At 43.3% G+C, this 14498-nt stretch overlaps 1 protein-coding gene across 3 annotated transcripts in view; it reads right to left on the bottom strand.

The window, feature by feature from the left end:
* Positions 1 to 8600: 8600 nt before the first annotated feature.
* Positions 8601 to 14498, bottom strand: part of LOC147312248 (breast cancer metastasis-suppressor 1-like protein-A) — a 9845-nt gene continuing 3947 nt past the window's right edge. Inside the window, exons 6-11 of one of the 3 annotated variants that reach the window (XR_015125015.1) lie at positions 13837 to 13926; positions 13662 to 13726; positions 13531 to 13570; positions 13088 to 13217; positions 12417 to 12527; positions 10714 to 12322 (exon numbers count right to left, since the gene is read on the bottom strand). Coding sequence is in view for 2 of the 3 variants with exons in the window: in XM_086263918.1 (XP_086120044.1) it covers positions 10563 to 10680; positions 13088 to 13217; positions 13531 to 13570; positions 13662 to 13726; positions 13837 to 13926 (443 nt within the window). In the remaining variant the exon portion in view is untranslated. Of the gene's footprint in view, positions 10681 to 10713; positions 12528 to 13087; positions 13218 to 13530; positions 13571 to 13661; positions 13727 to 13836; positions 13927 to 14498 lie in introns of those variants that run through there. The other 2 variants (XM_086263918.1, XM_086263919.1) reach the window with 2 other exon arrangements.

The raw sequence follows: 14498 nt of genomic DNA, 5'->3' as shown, positions 1-14498 counted from the left end.
GCACTGTTACACCTCTGAAGTGAATACAGTGCGTGACATAACCTTACGCAAAATGTACACAGCGTGCACAGAAACCTTAAGGGGTCTCAGACTCAGTAAAGGTATTCATGAATGACAGGCAGAGTGAGAAAGAAGTGCCTTATATGCGAGCATTGTGACCCATCAAAATAAAGTGTTGGGTAAAAGCATCCCGAGGCGGCGAGCTGTCCCGTCTTTTGACATGCTTCATTTAAGATGTTGCTTATATCCCCTCCCTTTCTTCCGTTCTCACTGTGGTCTTTGCCGTCTATCAAAAGCTCTCTTGTGGGCATGTGTGTTCTTTAGAGTCAAGTATGCCATTATGATGAGTGGTACTCATATGTGAGCTCAGGATGTTGGGATGGGAAAATGTTTTCCTATATTTTAAAGTGCAAAATCGATTAGCCATTTGCACCGGCATCGATATGCATGTATACCTTTGCCTGCTCATGCTAAACATAAAAAGGAATCCCTGTATATACACATACATATATGCAGACACTCAAAGGCCAACCAGGTCACCAAACAGTAAACCACAAGGCCCGACAAGCAGCACAGAATAGTCTCATTAAGGCTGGACTAACTCCAGGTTCCACATTCCCATTTTCTCTATCAGAACAACAGAAACAAAGGAAAAACGAGCTTTGTGACTTGTCAAAGGGCACCACTTCAGTGTTTTTAAGCTTAAAATGAGTAAAGCAGGAAAGTCCTCTGAGGAGATCTTTACAAAAACACAAAAGATGAAACAGAGAGGAAAAAGAGTACCTGTCTAAGCGATGTGCTCCGTCAGCATCCTGTCAACAGCACGCAGCCAATTAGGACTGCAGCCAAATGGCTGGGTGAGCTTTCTGTTTCTCACTCCACTGATCCTGTGTCCAGCACAAACATACACACTGAGATATTTATTTATTTATTTAGGACAGTGCATGTTAATGAACATAAATGTAAAAAAAAAATTACATGAATGTAAACATGCCAGATTATAGCCAAAGGCTAATTTCCATCTGTTGTCCTTAAACATAAAAAAATAGACATAATAATTCATAAAAATTCATCATTCATTCATAATAAAAACTCCATCACCAAACTTACACATACACACCATTCTGTTCCCAAATAAAACATTAAAACTATACATGCACAAACATGCAGGCGGTAAAGAAGTTCATGTGCACTTTTAGGCCAAATGTACACATATATATACATATATCTATATATACATATATATACATAGATATATATATATACACACACACACACAAACTGCAGTCACGGGTATGCGATAACTGGCAATGAGTCAATGTTGCCCTGAAAGAATTTTGCCCCGCTCATCTTTGCAGAGTTGTTGTAATTCAGCCACTTTGGAGGGTTTTTAAGCAGGAACTGCCTTTGTGAGGTCATGCCACAGCATCTCAATCAGATTCAGATCAGGATTTTGGCTAGGCCACTCCAAAGTCTTTATGTGTGTTGTGGATCATTATCCTTCTGCAGAACGCAAGTGCGCCTCAGCTTGAGATGGTCGGACACTCTCCTTCAGGATGTTTTGGTAGACGGCAGAATTCATGGTTCCATTTACCACAGCATGTCTTCCAGGTACTGAGGCAACAAGTAGCCCCAGCCCAACACACTAACACCACCATATTTTATTGTCGGTATGATGTTCCTTTTCTGAAATGCTGTGTTAGTTTTTTTCCAGACGTAACAGGACTCAAACTGTCCAAAAAGTTCAGCTTTTGTCTCGTCAGTCCACAGAGTATTTTCCCAAAAGTCTTGGGGATTATCGATACGTTGTTTGGCAAATGTGAGATGAGCCTCTGTGTTCTTTTTGGTCAGCAGGGGCTTTCTCCTCAAACTCTCCCATGGAGGCGATTTTTGCCCAGTTTCTTTCTCATTGTTGAATCATGAACTCTGACCTTAACTGAGACATGTGAAGCCTGTGGTTCTTTAATCTCGTTCTGGATTCTTCTGTGACGTCCTGGATGTGTTGACGATGTGCTCTTGGAGTAATTTTGGTAGGCCGGTCTCTCCTGGGAAGCTTCACCAGTTATACACAAAAGTTTTCTCCATTTGTGTATAATGGCTCTGTTTGATGATCTAAAACATGTAAGCATGACAAATACGCGAAACGCTAGGAAATCAGGAAGGGGGCAAACACTTTTTCACACCACTTTACATTTGCACAAGTGTGCCTTACAGGAAACGTATGTGAAAGAAAGGAAGGCTGTATGCAGCAAAGCTGCCTGTTCCAAGTCTATGTAGCCTCCAGCTGCTGATGCCAGTTGGCCATTTGACTACATTTTCATATTAAGGCCGAGTCTCCGAGAGGAGGATAAGACGTGTGTGTTTTATCTGTCTGAGCCAATGACGACAACCCGATAGCCTCTCCATGTAAAATCTTTGCTACAGTCCTGCCACCAGCTGGGAAACCTTCAAAACACAAAAATACAAACATAGAAGGACAAACACACACATCCTCTCTAATGTGCGCACACACACAGACAAACACCCTATCCCTGTCTGCCACTGCCATGCTACAGTAGTTCCCGAGGCTACTTTGCATATCAGACCTGACATAATGAGGAGATACTGTATGGTGTCTGAGGACAGACAGCGGGTGTGGATTTGAAAGGTGATACTGCCACCTCGTCTGGTCAGCTAAATAAACCTGACACTTACGAGCCCGGGAGCTTGTTGGAGCTCCTCAGTTTTGAGCTATCGAGTCGGAAGGAGGTATAACTTTGGAAATGAATTATCTCTGCGCTCTCACAGAACAAGAGCAGAGTCTCAAAGGAGGCTGAGGTACTTATTTTTAGGTAGAAAAGGGTCAATGAGGAATGCCACCAAAATCCACAAACAGGTTGCGTACACTCATCGAGCACTGGAAATACACCAGTGTTAGCCAGCTAAACTGACCATTTACAGCTGTGAACTCTGTGAACTCCAAAAGCTTTGTCACTTGTTCTCATGCATCTGTACGTTTAAGATTTGCATAGAGGAAATTTTTCCAAGTACATTCACCTTTGGGCATAATCCAACAGGATGCAGTTTAAATGAAAATGGTGCACCAGTGCATGATACTGTTTTTTTGTAACTGCTGTAGGCGGCCTGGTTAGAGGAAATTTGTGCTAAGTCTCCTTAATCACAAACTTACAGATGTCCTGAACAGATGTTTCACTGAGAGAACCTGTTGCCGCCGCACTCCTTTGTTAAACCTACACAGCAAACACTGCAGCCCGAGGTTCCCATTGGACAGCCACTGGTAGCACCTGAGGTTTCTACTAGTAACTCTGCAACATGGAGAAAGGTCTGCTACTATTTTTCCATTTCTCTGTCCCCCGTAGAACTGCAGAGGAAAAGCACTGAAACTGAGCCGCTGTGCACCTAAACAACCTTTTACTATTTCTCGGCCAAGAGAGCAGATTCTGGCAGCACCTCCCCAAGACATCTCAACAAGGATGCAGTTTGGGTAGCACAAAACGACGCATGAATTATTCACCCTATTAGCTATTGTCAAAGTTTGATGGATAACGGCTTCAGAGGTACCCTCCCAATGGGTAAAAACTGGCAATTTCTACTGAGGGGCAGAGGAGTGAACCACAGGATGTAGTATGCTTTAGTCAAATTCAGTAGAGGGTGGCTAAAAATAAACTCTCCCCAAACCCCTCATGACAAGAACAGATCAGTGATGCATACACCTTAATAGTAGATTAAGTTCTCCCTTTCCTGTGACAGACAGGAAAGGGAGAACAGAGCAGATTGGGCCAGCTCCCTCTGTTCACACTGCCTCTGAAAGCCTGGCTGTTTTGCCTGTTAAAGAGGCAAACACTATTTCTTTCCCTCCACTGCTGGGGTCACGATGCATCCTGTTTATGTCGGAGTCTCAGATGAAGGGCACTCTTGCCCTTCATCTGTGAGGCCCCCATCTGTGTGCCTCAACCTAGTATGGAGGTGTCCACAGCTCAGCAAACATGTCTATTCCTAAGGTTAGATGACCCCGAGGTGACAGTGAATCTGTCAGAGCAGGACACCGATGAAGACCTGGCTATATCACTGCTGTCATGGATCATGTCTAGCTGATTTGAGATCAGCAAGAGAAGCTTGGGACTCAGTGACGGCTCCGACCTTCACCACAGCCTGTCATCTAGGAAGAAGTTCTGGAAACCTTTCATGCTACAACTCATTTGATCTCAAATATTGCTTAAATGGTAACCCATCTTCTCATCCTCGCTGCTTCATCCAGCAAATAGTGTTTACACACCATGTTAGGGACAGGCTGAAGATGCCAGGATACTGGATAAGACCCAGTTAGGCTTGTTTGTTCACGTTAAGTCTTGGAGCGTGGAGCTCCGTGTTCCTCATTACAAACACTGGTTCATTAAATGAGCAGGTAACTCGTGTAAAAAACATGTTTGTGCTTTGTAGGGCTTGATGGCAGCTGATATAAGTGCTGGTTGAGACTTCAGAGCCATCACAGATTGTTCCCATGGGTAGGAAGTAAGCCTACAAGCAAAGCTAGCAAACATCACGTGAAGCACAACTGCCTCATAAAATAGACCTTTGGGTAATCTCGAGGGGACTTGACATTATTTTCCTCTTCCAGCCAACCCTGGGCCAATTAAAGTTGACTAATGCTCTTTTTGTCCTTCACGATGTGCTGCTGTGTTTTAGACAGCATGAGTCTGACATTTTTCATCCACCAGCCTCATCCTCGAGTGTTTTTTATAGTTCACTTTTCAAAAAGCAAAAATGTAGAAAATAGAGAGACTTGTAATGGATTCCTTCTTACATAATGCTTTTCTACTGAATGGGGTTCAATATCTCGCCAATGTAGACTGGAGCAGTCAGAGGCCGAACCATCAACTTTCCAATTAGTAGATGACCTCCTCTACTTCCTGAGCTCCCTACAGTAGTAGTAGTTGTACTGAGGGTAAAGACGCTTGATTACTTCCTGTTGTCATCCCACTGTTTTGAGCATGTGGCGGTCACCATCAAACATTTACAGAGATTGATCTTTTAGTTAGTACGGCATCAAGGGAAAAAAATCTGTAACAGCACATAAGGTCATTCAGATTTGCTTCCACGACTGAACGACAAGATAGAGAAACAGAGATAAACTGGGCGCTGATGGTGAATCCTTGCCCACTGCCAGCATTAGCCAGGCTCGTGTGGAGCGCAGGATGCGTGCTGCAGCCCTGTCCGTTTGAATCCACCTCACTCTCTGTCTCCCTCCACATCTATGCAGGTGATGCTTTATGCCTTTGATGGTAACTTATGGACGCGTGCATTTAACATTCTCTTACAAAGCCGCGCGCCCACACACAGGCTCGGCACACAGCACATGCATGCATGCGCAGAGATGCACAATGCACAGCGTTGCTCTCCTGAAAACACATGGAGCACATACATCACACAAAGGGGCAGGGATATAAGTAATTTAGCACACTGTGACACTTTCACGGTCTAATTAGCCCCAGTGTTGCAGTAAACACGTCCCAATGACCCCGCAGTTCTGGTTACTCATTAAGTATAGATGGAGCTGAAGATGGCCCAACCTCTCTCGTCTGTCGGGACCTGACTCGTCATGGAGGCGGCTCCCCAGAACCATCCAGAACCTCAGGACCGACCGCAGGATTCAACAAGCACTTATACAAACACAATCAAGACACTAGAAACCCCTCGTTTTTCTTCTTCCAGTCGTGTGTGAAGCTAACAGCATCCATCCTTCCCTGACCACATTCATGCATGCTTTCATGTGCACATTGACAAGAAGACGTAAAGCAGATTCAAAGAAAGCTCTAGAGAGAGTGCTGCACGGCTTGTGCAGAGACAGACAGCACCGTGCTTGCTGCTGTTTCTGCCTTTGACGCGGTGATGGGGATTTTCCTCTCCCTTTCTCTCTGTTGCGGTAGCAGACGTGGCCAGCGAGCTGTGATCAAACTGTGCCTTCATCCCTCCTCTCCCTCTCATCAGCTGGAAGGCTTCAGCAGCAGGGTGCCCCAGATTAACAGGCCACCTCCCTCCTCCCATCTAGTGCAGATGATGCTTCCTCTATTGTGGAACACTACTGACACCTTCTGGTCAGACAAAGGACACAACGTGTGGCAGTTCGAACTGTGGGATTTTCTAAACTTCATGATGTTGACCTGGTATGACCATAGCAGTCATTTTCTTACAACCTCTTATTCGCCATTTCCACATTTTTACCATCAGACTGAAGAACAGCTGTGTATAAGTCGGAGTTCAACATCGTGCCTTATTCATCTTGGACTGGGCCTTCGTGCAGCTCCAGTGCAGCTTCATCTGAAACAAGCCGTTACCGCTCTGTTTGCCGTCTCTTCAACGCTACTTCTTCTTCTTCTTGTCCAATAGATGGGTGGGGCTTGTTTCAGTGACATCACACAGAGCCATGAGGAAAAAAAACCCTGAAACTGAGTGTTTACTCTGATCTTATTTGAATCTTAGGGCATGTTTAATGTGAGTATTCAGGATTGTAAGAGCATATACACCAATCACGCACAACATTATGACAACCCTCTTAATATTCTCTTCGTCCCCTTTTGCTGCAAAAACAGACCCTTTGGGGCATGGACTCCACCATTCCTGAAGGTGTGCTGTGATATCTGCACCAAGATGTTAGCAACAGATCCTTTAGTCCTGTGAGCTGTAAGGTGGGACTGTGGACCAGACTTGTTTGTCCAGCATATCCTACAAATGATTGATTGGATTGGATTTAGATCGAGGCAATTTGGAAGCAAAGTCAACACCTCAAACTTGTTGTGCTGGCAGGGTTTCCATGAAAGAGTACACATGGTCTACAACAATGCTTAGGTAGGTGGCACGTGTCAAAGTAACATCCACATGGATGGCAGGACCCAAGGTTTCCAGCAGAACATTGCCCCAAACATCACACTGCCTCTGCTGGCTTGTTTTCTTCCCATAGTGCTGCCAGGTGTTCCTCAGGTTAGTGACGCACATGCACCCGGCTATCTGCATGATATAAAAGAAAACGTGATTCATCAGACCAGACCAGCATGAGTCAGCATGGGCACCCTGACTGGTCTGCAGCATACAAACTGTGATGATTCTGACACCCTTCGATCAAAGCCAGCATTTATTTTTCCAGCAGCTTCGGAGATGCTCTGACCCAGTCATCTATCTGAACTCACTCAAATCCTTATGCTTGTCCATTTTTCCTGCTTCTAAGCACATGAACTTTGAAATAAAATGTTCACTTGCTTCCAAATATATCCCAGTCTTATTCAGATGTGCCAGTGGTCATAATGTTATACCCGATTGGTGCATATATGCCATAGAAAATATGGTAAATATTGATTTACAATGGTACCTTTGAATTCCAGGCTGCACTGCTGCATCTGATCAATACTCCCGATAGATCAATCAGAGGCTGCAGTGGTTTCTTGTATGTGGTAAGTGGTACATCAGCGCCAATTCTCAATCAATATCAGAATGTGGTGTTAATCTAGTGATTGGCCCTCTGGCAGAAACACATGACTGAGAGTTTGAACAGCACAGCAGAGCAAAGAGCCATTATCCAACAACACTAGATCAGCAAATACCTTCAAATTACGTTACTTTTTTCCCTCCATCACAGAGGAGCGTAGCCTGGCTCGCCGCACCTCAGAGGTCACTTTGGGTTGAGCACCGTCAGGGACTTTCTCTCTTTGTTCAGTGGCGTATTATGTAAGATTGTATCTGGGCTTTTTGTGCATGCTAGGCCAAATCTAATAGGATATAACAGTTCTATGCAAAGCTCAAATTTTTCTTTTTTCATCTAAAGCTGCAAAATCAAAAGAAGTTAGCTTGACTCAAGCTGAGCAGTGCACAGTGATACTGTAATCACTTCAAAGCACAGACGCTTTCCTTTTCCTTCTTCTTTAAAAGTATAGAAAGAACAGTGAAGCTAACACTAGCATATGAAGGTCAGGCCACGGTGATGTGAATGTGCAGATTAGACTCTTCAAATCAAATGACACAAAGTCTTTAATCAGTTGTACATGCATTGGCACAATATCACATTTTTATTTATTTTTCTTTTTAGCTGTGATGTGAAAAAAAGAACCGTGATGCATAAAAAGGTTAAAAAAAACAAATGAAAAACATGTACGCTGATGCGCCAGGACTACGCATACTTTTTTTCATCTTTTATGAATGTTGCAAGCACCTCTCTTTACAATACTGTTGGCAAGTCATCATTTAAAAACATGTTTGCAAAGATAAAAAACAAAGAGCACGGTAAACGCAATGCAAAGCAGGATCTCCTTCAGTTAATCGAACCTAATTTACACGTATGAAGGGACGTCTGATTGGATGGATCGTACACACGCATAAAAAAGAAAACCAAAATCACATCAAATACATCAATGCTGACAAACTGTTTTTTGTTTTTTACTTACAGCAAAGAAGAAGACAGTGGAATAAGGACAGAGGGGTGACATGAAGGACAAGAAGGGAGGATGGGGAACACAACATAAAAACTGCATGAAATGGAACGATTTACAGATTTGAGTCTTTTGTGACTCCACCAGCACATAAAAAAGCAGCTCGAACCTGGGAGGTGGAGGTTTCTTTCTTTTCTTTTTTAAACCTAAAGTCTGGAAGTTTGAGGCACTGTCAGAGAAATGGCAACATGACAGGAGGCAGACAGAAGAATCACAAACCACACAGACGTCTGTATGTACAGGGCAGCTCTCTTTGTCGTAAATTTAAACTGTCGTGTTTGCCTTGCTGATCGGTTTGGAGTAGGGCTGCCACGATTACGTCGACTATCAAAATCGTCGACGACTGATTTAATAGTCGACGCGTCGTTTGAAGCTTTGTAAGATCCCAAAAGACGCAGGAATAAGTAGCAGGATTTAAGAGTGTAATAACGGACTGAAACAGAAGATGGCAGCACTGCATGTACAAGGATGCCAGCTGCCGTTAAACCCCGAAGAAGAAGAAGTAGCTCTGTCCCAGAATTCATAGCGCAGCCCAGCTCAGTTTCCAACAATGGCGGCAGCTAGTTAGTTTTAATATTACTCTTATTATTCTTTCTGGGTCACAAAATAAACGTTTAACATATTTTCAGGCGGGAATGTAGCTGTGTAAACCTCAAATATCTGCTCAGTTTATCAAGACAACACATATTTTCAAAAGCGCTCCGACGTTTTCGGAGACGTCTGTTACCCACTAGCTCGATAGCTAGCCGGGGGCTAGGCTAACTAGAGCCGTGAGAACACCGGACTCCCGGCAAATTGTTTTCAAACCCACCGCCGTCTTTCACTACTCAGGTTAAACATGATATATAAGTCACTTAGATAACTTAAAATGTTATTGTTTGGCTTTTTTTTAGTATTTTATTTGTTCCTGAGTGAATCGGTTTGGCTGAGATTAAAGTTATAGTTTTTACACAGCTGAATAAACATCAAAGAGACAGCTGATTATCAGAAGTGTGAGATGCTCAGAATTTACTCCGGTGTCCTGTTATATTTTAGATAGCAAGGAGTTTATTAAACTTCACCGAAACAATCTGCAAATGTCATTAAAATTTAATAAACTATCATCTTGTCTTTATTTTTAGTTAGCACAGACCTGAAACACTTAAAGCTGTAAGCTAATGATAGTTATATAAGAGCAGATGCTGCTGGTGCAATAAGCTGTACGTTTTACATCCAATGGATGATGATCTGATTAGTGACTAATCGCAAAAATAATCGGTGACTAGTCGACTATCAAAATAATCGTTTGTGGCAGCCCTACTTTGGAGTTAAATAAAATGTAGTGCTGGAAAAAAAGATAATCCTAAAAGACCAAGAGTTTGTTTAGTACAGTGCCCTTCAATAAATCCTCTGGGGTGCTTTAATCTCATGGTGTTCATAATATAACTACTCACATAATATTGATTCTGTTACACTTTTAAAACTAAATTAAAGTTGGTCTGGGGTCCCTGGGGATCCCAATACAGATCTATCAGGCTCTGTACGAGCATGAAATTCAAGTGTAACTGGTGCGTCTGGAGAGGCAAATCAAACACACTGCTGATGGCGTTAGTGTTTCTCACTCACACATTCGCTGACCCGCTTCTTTTCTCCCGCTCCTGGTGCTAACCCAGTACAGAGTATGGCTTCACTGCGTTGATATTGTTCAGGACTTTCTGTCCCCCCCCCCCCAAAACCCCTCCATCAGCCGAGGCATTGTCTAGTCTCAGAAAGGCACGCGACTGAGCTCTGTGGTTCACAGTTTGCTAATGCTCTGGTTCTTCACCTTTCTGTTTAGCAGCACTTTGCATTGATCTCCGTTCCAGAGAAAATGACACTTTGTGACCTTGTCGATAAGATACATATACATATTTACAGAGAAGATCGTCTCCTTATAGCAGAAGGGTCAGTTTATGTATTTGCAACTTGTGCACAGAGGGAGTGAAATGAGATGTGTATGTGTGTTGCAGTAGTAGTAAAATGTACAAAAATACCACATGGAAAAGGACACTGAGAAAGACAAACGCAGCAGAGATGATGGTTTTTGTATGTGGCCGTGTTTTTCATTTACGAGTGTTTGATTGTGTATTTGCCTTTCTGCAGCTGGGAGATGTACAGCTTTGACTTGGTACCATCCAGTCGTTTGAACCACACCTCATCATTGTTGATGGTGGTGATGATGGCACTGCATGACACACAAAAAACAACAACAACAACAACGTCAGTGAACAATCGCCCCCCAGTCCTCTCAGATGCCAAAGACGTGTGTGATGACTGTGTGCAAACACACAGGAGGACGCAGCTACTAAGCAGGAAGCCAAAGTCAAACCTGCTCTGTAATGCTCAGCAGGCTTCTGGTTAGAAAACAATAAAGATTTAATAGATGCGTCCTAAACATGTTCTTGATTAGTTTATCAGTGTTTCACATTGTCGTTCAGGGTTTTTGGCCCTCGTCTTTACAACAGAGCCTCGTGGCCATTCGTTTATGCACAGCTGTCCTAAATATCCCGCCACAGCATATCAATCACTTTGATATAATCTCTGGACTTGTGACTGGGCAAACTGATTCCTTCCATCACACCTCCACCACTGTGCGTTTGGTATGAGGCATTTGTGCTGATATGTTGGACCTGTGCATTACGGTCAAACATCTCCACTTTGGTCTCATCTGTCCAAAGGAAATTGCTCCAGACGTCTTCGCACACCTAAACCCTGCTGCACAGTGAAAGTATCTAAACTGTTGGAGGCATCGTGGTAGCGCTCCATCTTTTAAATACAGTCTATAGTGCAGAAGTGACCTCACTTACTCTCCCTGAGCCGTTAGCTTGCACACTTTCTATAAGCAGAGAAAAAACACTAACACCAAAAAACACTGCTCTAATACAGACATTATACAATCAAGTGGACAGACGGGTTGAAACTAGGATGAGCAGGAGCGAGTAGATGAGCTTAAGGCATTGAAAAACAGCAACAAACCATTTCATATATTCCACTGAATGGCCAAAGTTTCCTAAAGACAGTTATAAAAACACATATTTTTATTTTGTTGTCATTGGGTTACTTCTGTGTTCCAATCATTGGCAAATAATAGTGAAGAATGAAGAAAACTGACCATAAAACTGGCAGAACAATTTAATAAGTAGTGGCCTAATTTGTGGTTTAATAAGTTTAATAATGAGTTCTAAATCTAAAATAACAAAGAGTGTACACAGATTTATAAATCTGAGACCGTGTGTCCACACTTTGGATCTCACAGATCTGAGCTGCAAACATACGAGCATTTCATACACCCAGCCTCAGGTGTCTACAGGTCATCCCTGATGCAGGAGAACAAAAATAACTGGATCATTGCGAGTCCAGAGCTGCACAGGAGGACTAAAACCTAAATAACAACATGAACATTTTATCCTTCTGATGTTTTGACCAGTTAATTAATAGCTGTCCAAGTATATCAGGTGTCTGTTGTTAGCAGTGTTGGTCATGTGAGCACTTCTCCTGGCTTTTATTTCAGCAGCTCATTTGCTGCTCTGACTGGCTCCTTGTTGCAGCATTACTGGAAACACGATTCATTCTACACATGGATGAAACTGCTTGTACTTCTGTCACTGTTGCAGTATCCTTTTACTGTACTACTGTTACATGAGATCTGGAAGTGGAATATACTGTAGATTAGTCATTTCTAACCCTGGTAAAGGGTTTAAAAAAGGACCAGATGTTTAACTGCTTGTAAATTGCTTCATCATCCTTCTGTAAAACGTTTCATTCAGTCCTTTATTAGAAGAGCTTCCTCTACAACTGCAGTACAGCAGATATGTTGAGCACCTTTTCTGTGAAAGGCAGACACAGGAAGAATTTGTTCACACCTGCATAAAACAAATGAGTTTCTACTACAGACAAGGAAGTGATGTTCAGGTTCATTACTGAGCTGCTTCCACAGGAAGGATCTCATCACATGGTCAGAGCTACTCCAACTACACTGTCGTCCTCAGCCTGCTGAAGATGGTAGTTCAAGAGCACAGTGCTGGAACACATCTGCAGAAAACAGCTGCATTTGTTGTTACAGTTCTTAATACTTAACTTGGCCCCTGTGTATTTGTATAAGTTTAAGTACATTACCTGTAATAATTATAATAATGGATTGCATTTATATAGCGCGTTTCAAGGCACCCAAAGCACTTTACAATTTCACTATTCATTCACTCTCACATTCACACACTGGTGGAGGCAGCTACAGTTGTAGCCACAGCTGCCCTGGGGTATATTGTCTGGTGTGCATGGCTGCCATATCACAGCTCTAACTGCTCATAACAGCCACCTGCTTGTTTCGCCACTCAGTGGTGGCGGTAAAAGCGAGGGGGAGGTGATGTGGCATCATTGCGTGCCTTCAACTGACAGCGCATCCTTTCCAGACGGCACACAGGGCGCGACGCAGAATGTGCAGCCACATTCAGCCTCGTAGGCACATTGTCTCCCCAGCATGTGACTAGAGAGCCATTCAGTCACGTAGCCTTGCACAGTGTGTCACGAGCAGACGCACACACATTCAGAATTCATACTAGAAGCTGTTTCCAATAAACCCCCTTCCCACACACCTAGTTGGGTACTCGTCCTTCCTGTTGATACAGATGGCCTGTCCCCTGGAGTACCACTGGTTGTCATAGAAAAGTCGACCGTCCTCGGAGCGTGCCACGTGGTGATGTCTGTCAGGCTTTACTGCAGGCACTGGAGAAGGAGCAGGAAAGAGAGGAAGAGACGGAGAGGTTTCAAGACAAGCGACGGGGACAGAGTAAGGTTAAAAGAAATAAAAAGTCTTCTAAAAAAGGAGGGAGTCTCCTCTGAGCACAAAGTACTGAGTCAAAACCCCTCGTGTGTAAGTGCGGGTCGATCGCCACACTCAGCCAGGTATCGACTGTAACCAAGGACGAGGAGAAACTCTTAGCGTGTCAGGCTACATTTCACTGTGTGTTATACTTGTATAACTATGCATGTGACAAATAATAAAGAACCTTGAAGAACCTTGAACCTTGAACCTTACCATCCACCTTCACCCTGTGGGGCCCCAGTGATGCCATTGCCTGTGAGGGGAGGACACAGACACAACTTGAAAGGTTAAATCACAGCTTGGACACATTCAGCAGGTGACAAACTCTGCTTTCAGAAGAATACCTTTCTTATTGCAGTCCAGTCTTCAAGGATATCCAGGTCTTGCAGCATGTAAACAATATAAGGCCGTGATAGAAGTTGAGGAAAAAAACAGGAAAAACAAACAAAACATTGGTTTTAACAGCACGTCTGTGTGTGGAGATGAATGAGACAAGGACAGAACAGCAGCGAAGGATATCAGAAACAACAACGGGCTTCTTCTTCTTGACCGGGCAGAACGGGTCCTTTTTCTTGTTCTTCCGTGAGTGCAATCCATCATTCCACAACTCTGCAGAACGGAGAGAGAGCGGAAAACAGCTGTGCGTTTGACCACTTCCTTCTACACTGCTCAAAACAACACATCAGATTTCAACAAGGATCAAAATCATGCTGGATATCTATACTCATAAGAACAGGAAGGCTCCACCAGACAATGTCCATCCCTCAGGCCACCTGTGTAGGATCACCTACGAGCAGTGACACTGACCCTGGTCGAATGCAAAACTAGTGAAACAACAGTCCTGTTTTGGGGTTGTCTGTTTTGAAACAGTGTAGATTTAACTGACAATAAACTCATCCGATGTCATTACTTGGATTATAAATCAGATGAGCAGTGCAGCTGTGGGTCCCCGCAGGTCATCACGAGGATTGCAGAATTAAAGCTGTACCCGTCCATCTTTTATTTACAGTATAGTACAGCTAGGCAACCTAAATGTGAGTCACCATCAGTGTTGGTCAAGTTACTTGAAAAATAATGAGTAACTAATTACTGATTACGTCCCCCAAAAAGTAATCCTGTTACTTTACTGATTACTTATTTTCAAAAGTAATTAATTACTTAGTTACTTTGTAAAAACACGA

Source organism: Aulonocara sp. 'chitande type north' Nkhata Bay, linkage group LG15 (genome assembly GCF_057382095.1).
Source record: "Aulonocara sp. 'chitande type north' Nkhata Bay isolate Kocher_YH1m ecotype deep benthic linkage group LG15, A_spYH_male_GT1.1, whole genome shotgun sequence".
Classification (NCBI taxonomy): Eukaryota; Metazoa; Chordata; class Actinopteri; order Cichliformes; family Cichlidae; genus Aulonocara; species Aulonocara sp. 'chitande type north' Nkhata Bay.
This window is presented reverse-complemented; position numbering and strand designations above follow the sequence as displayed.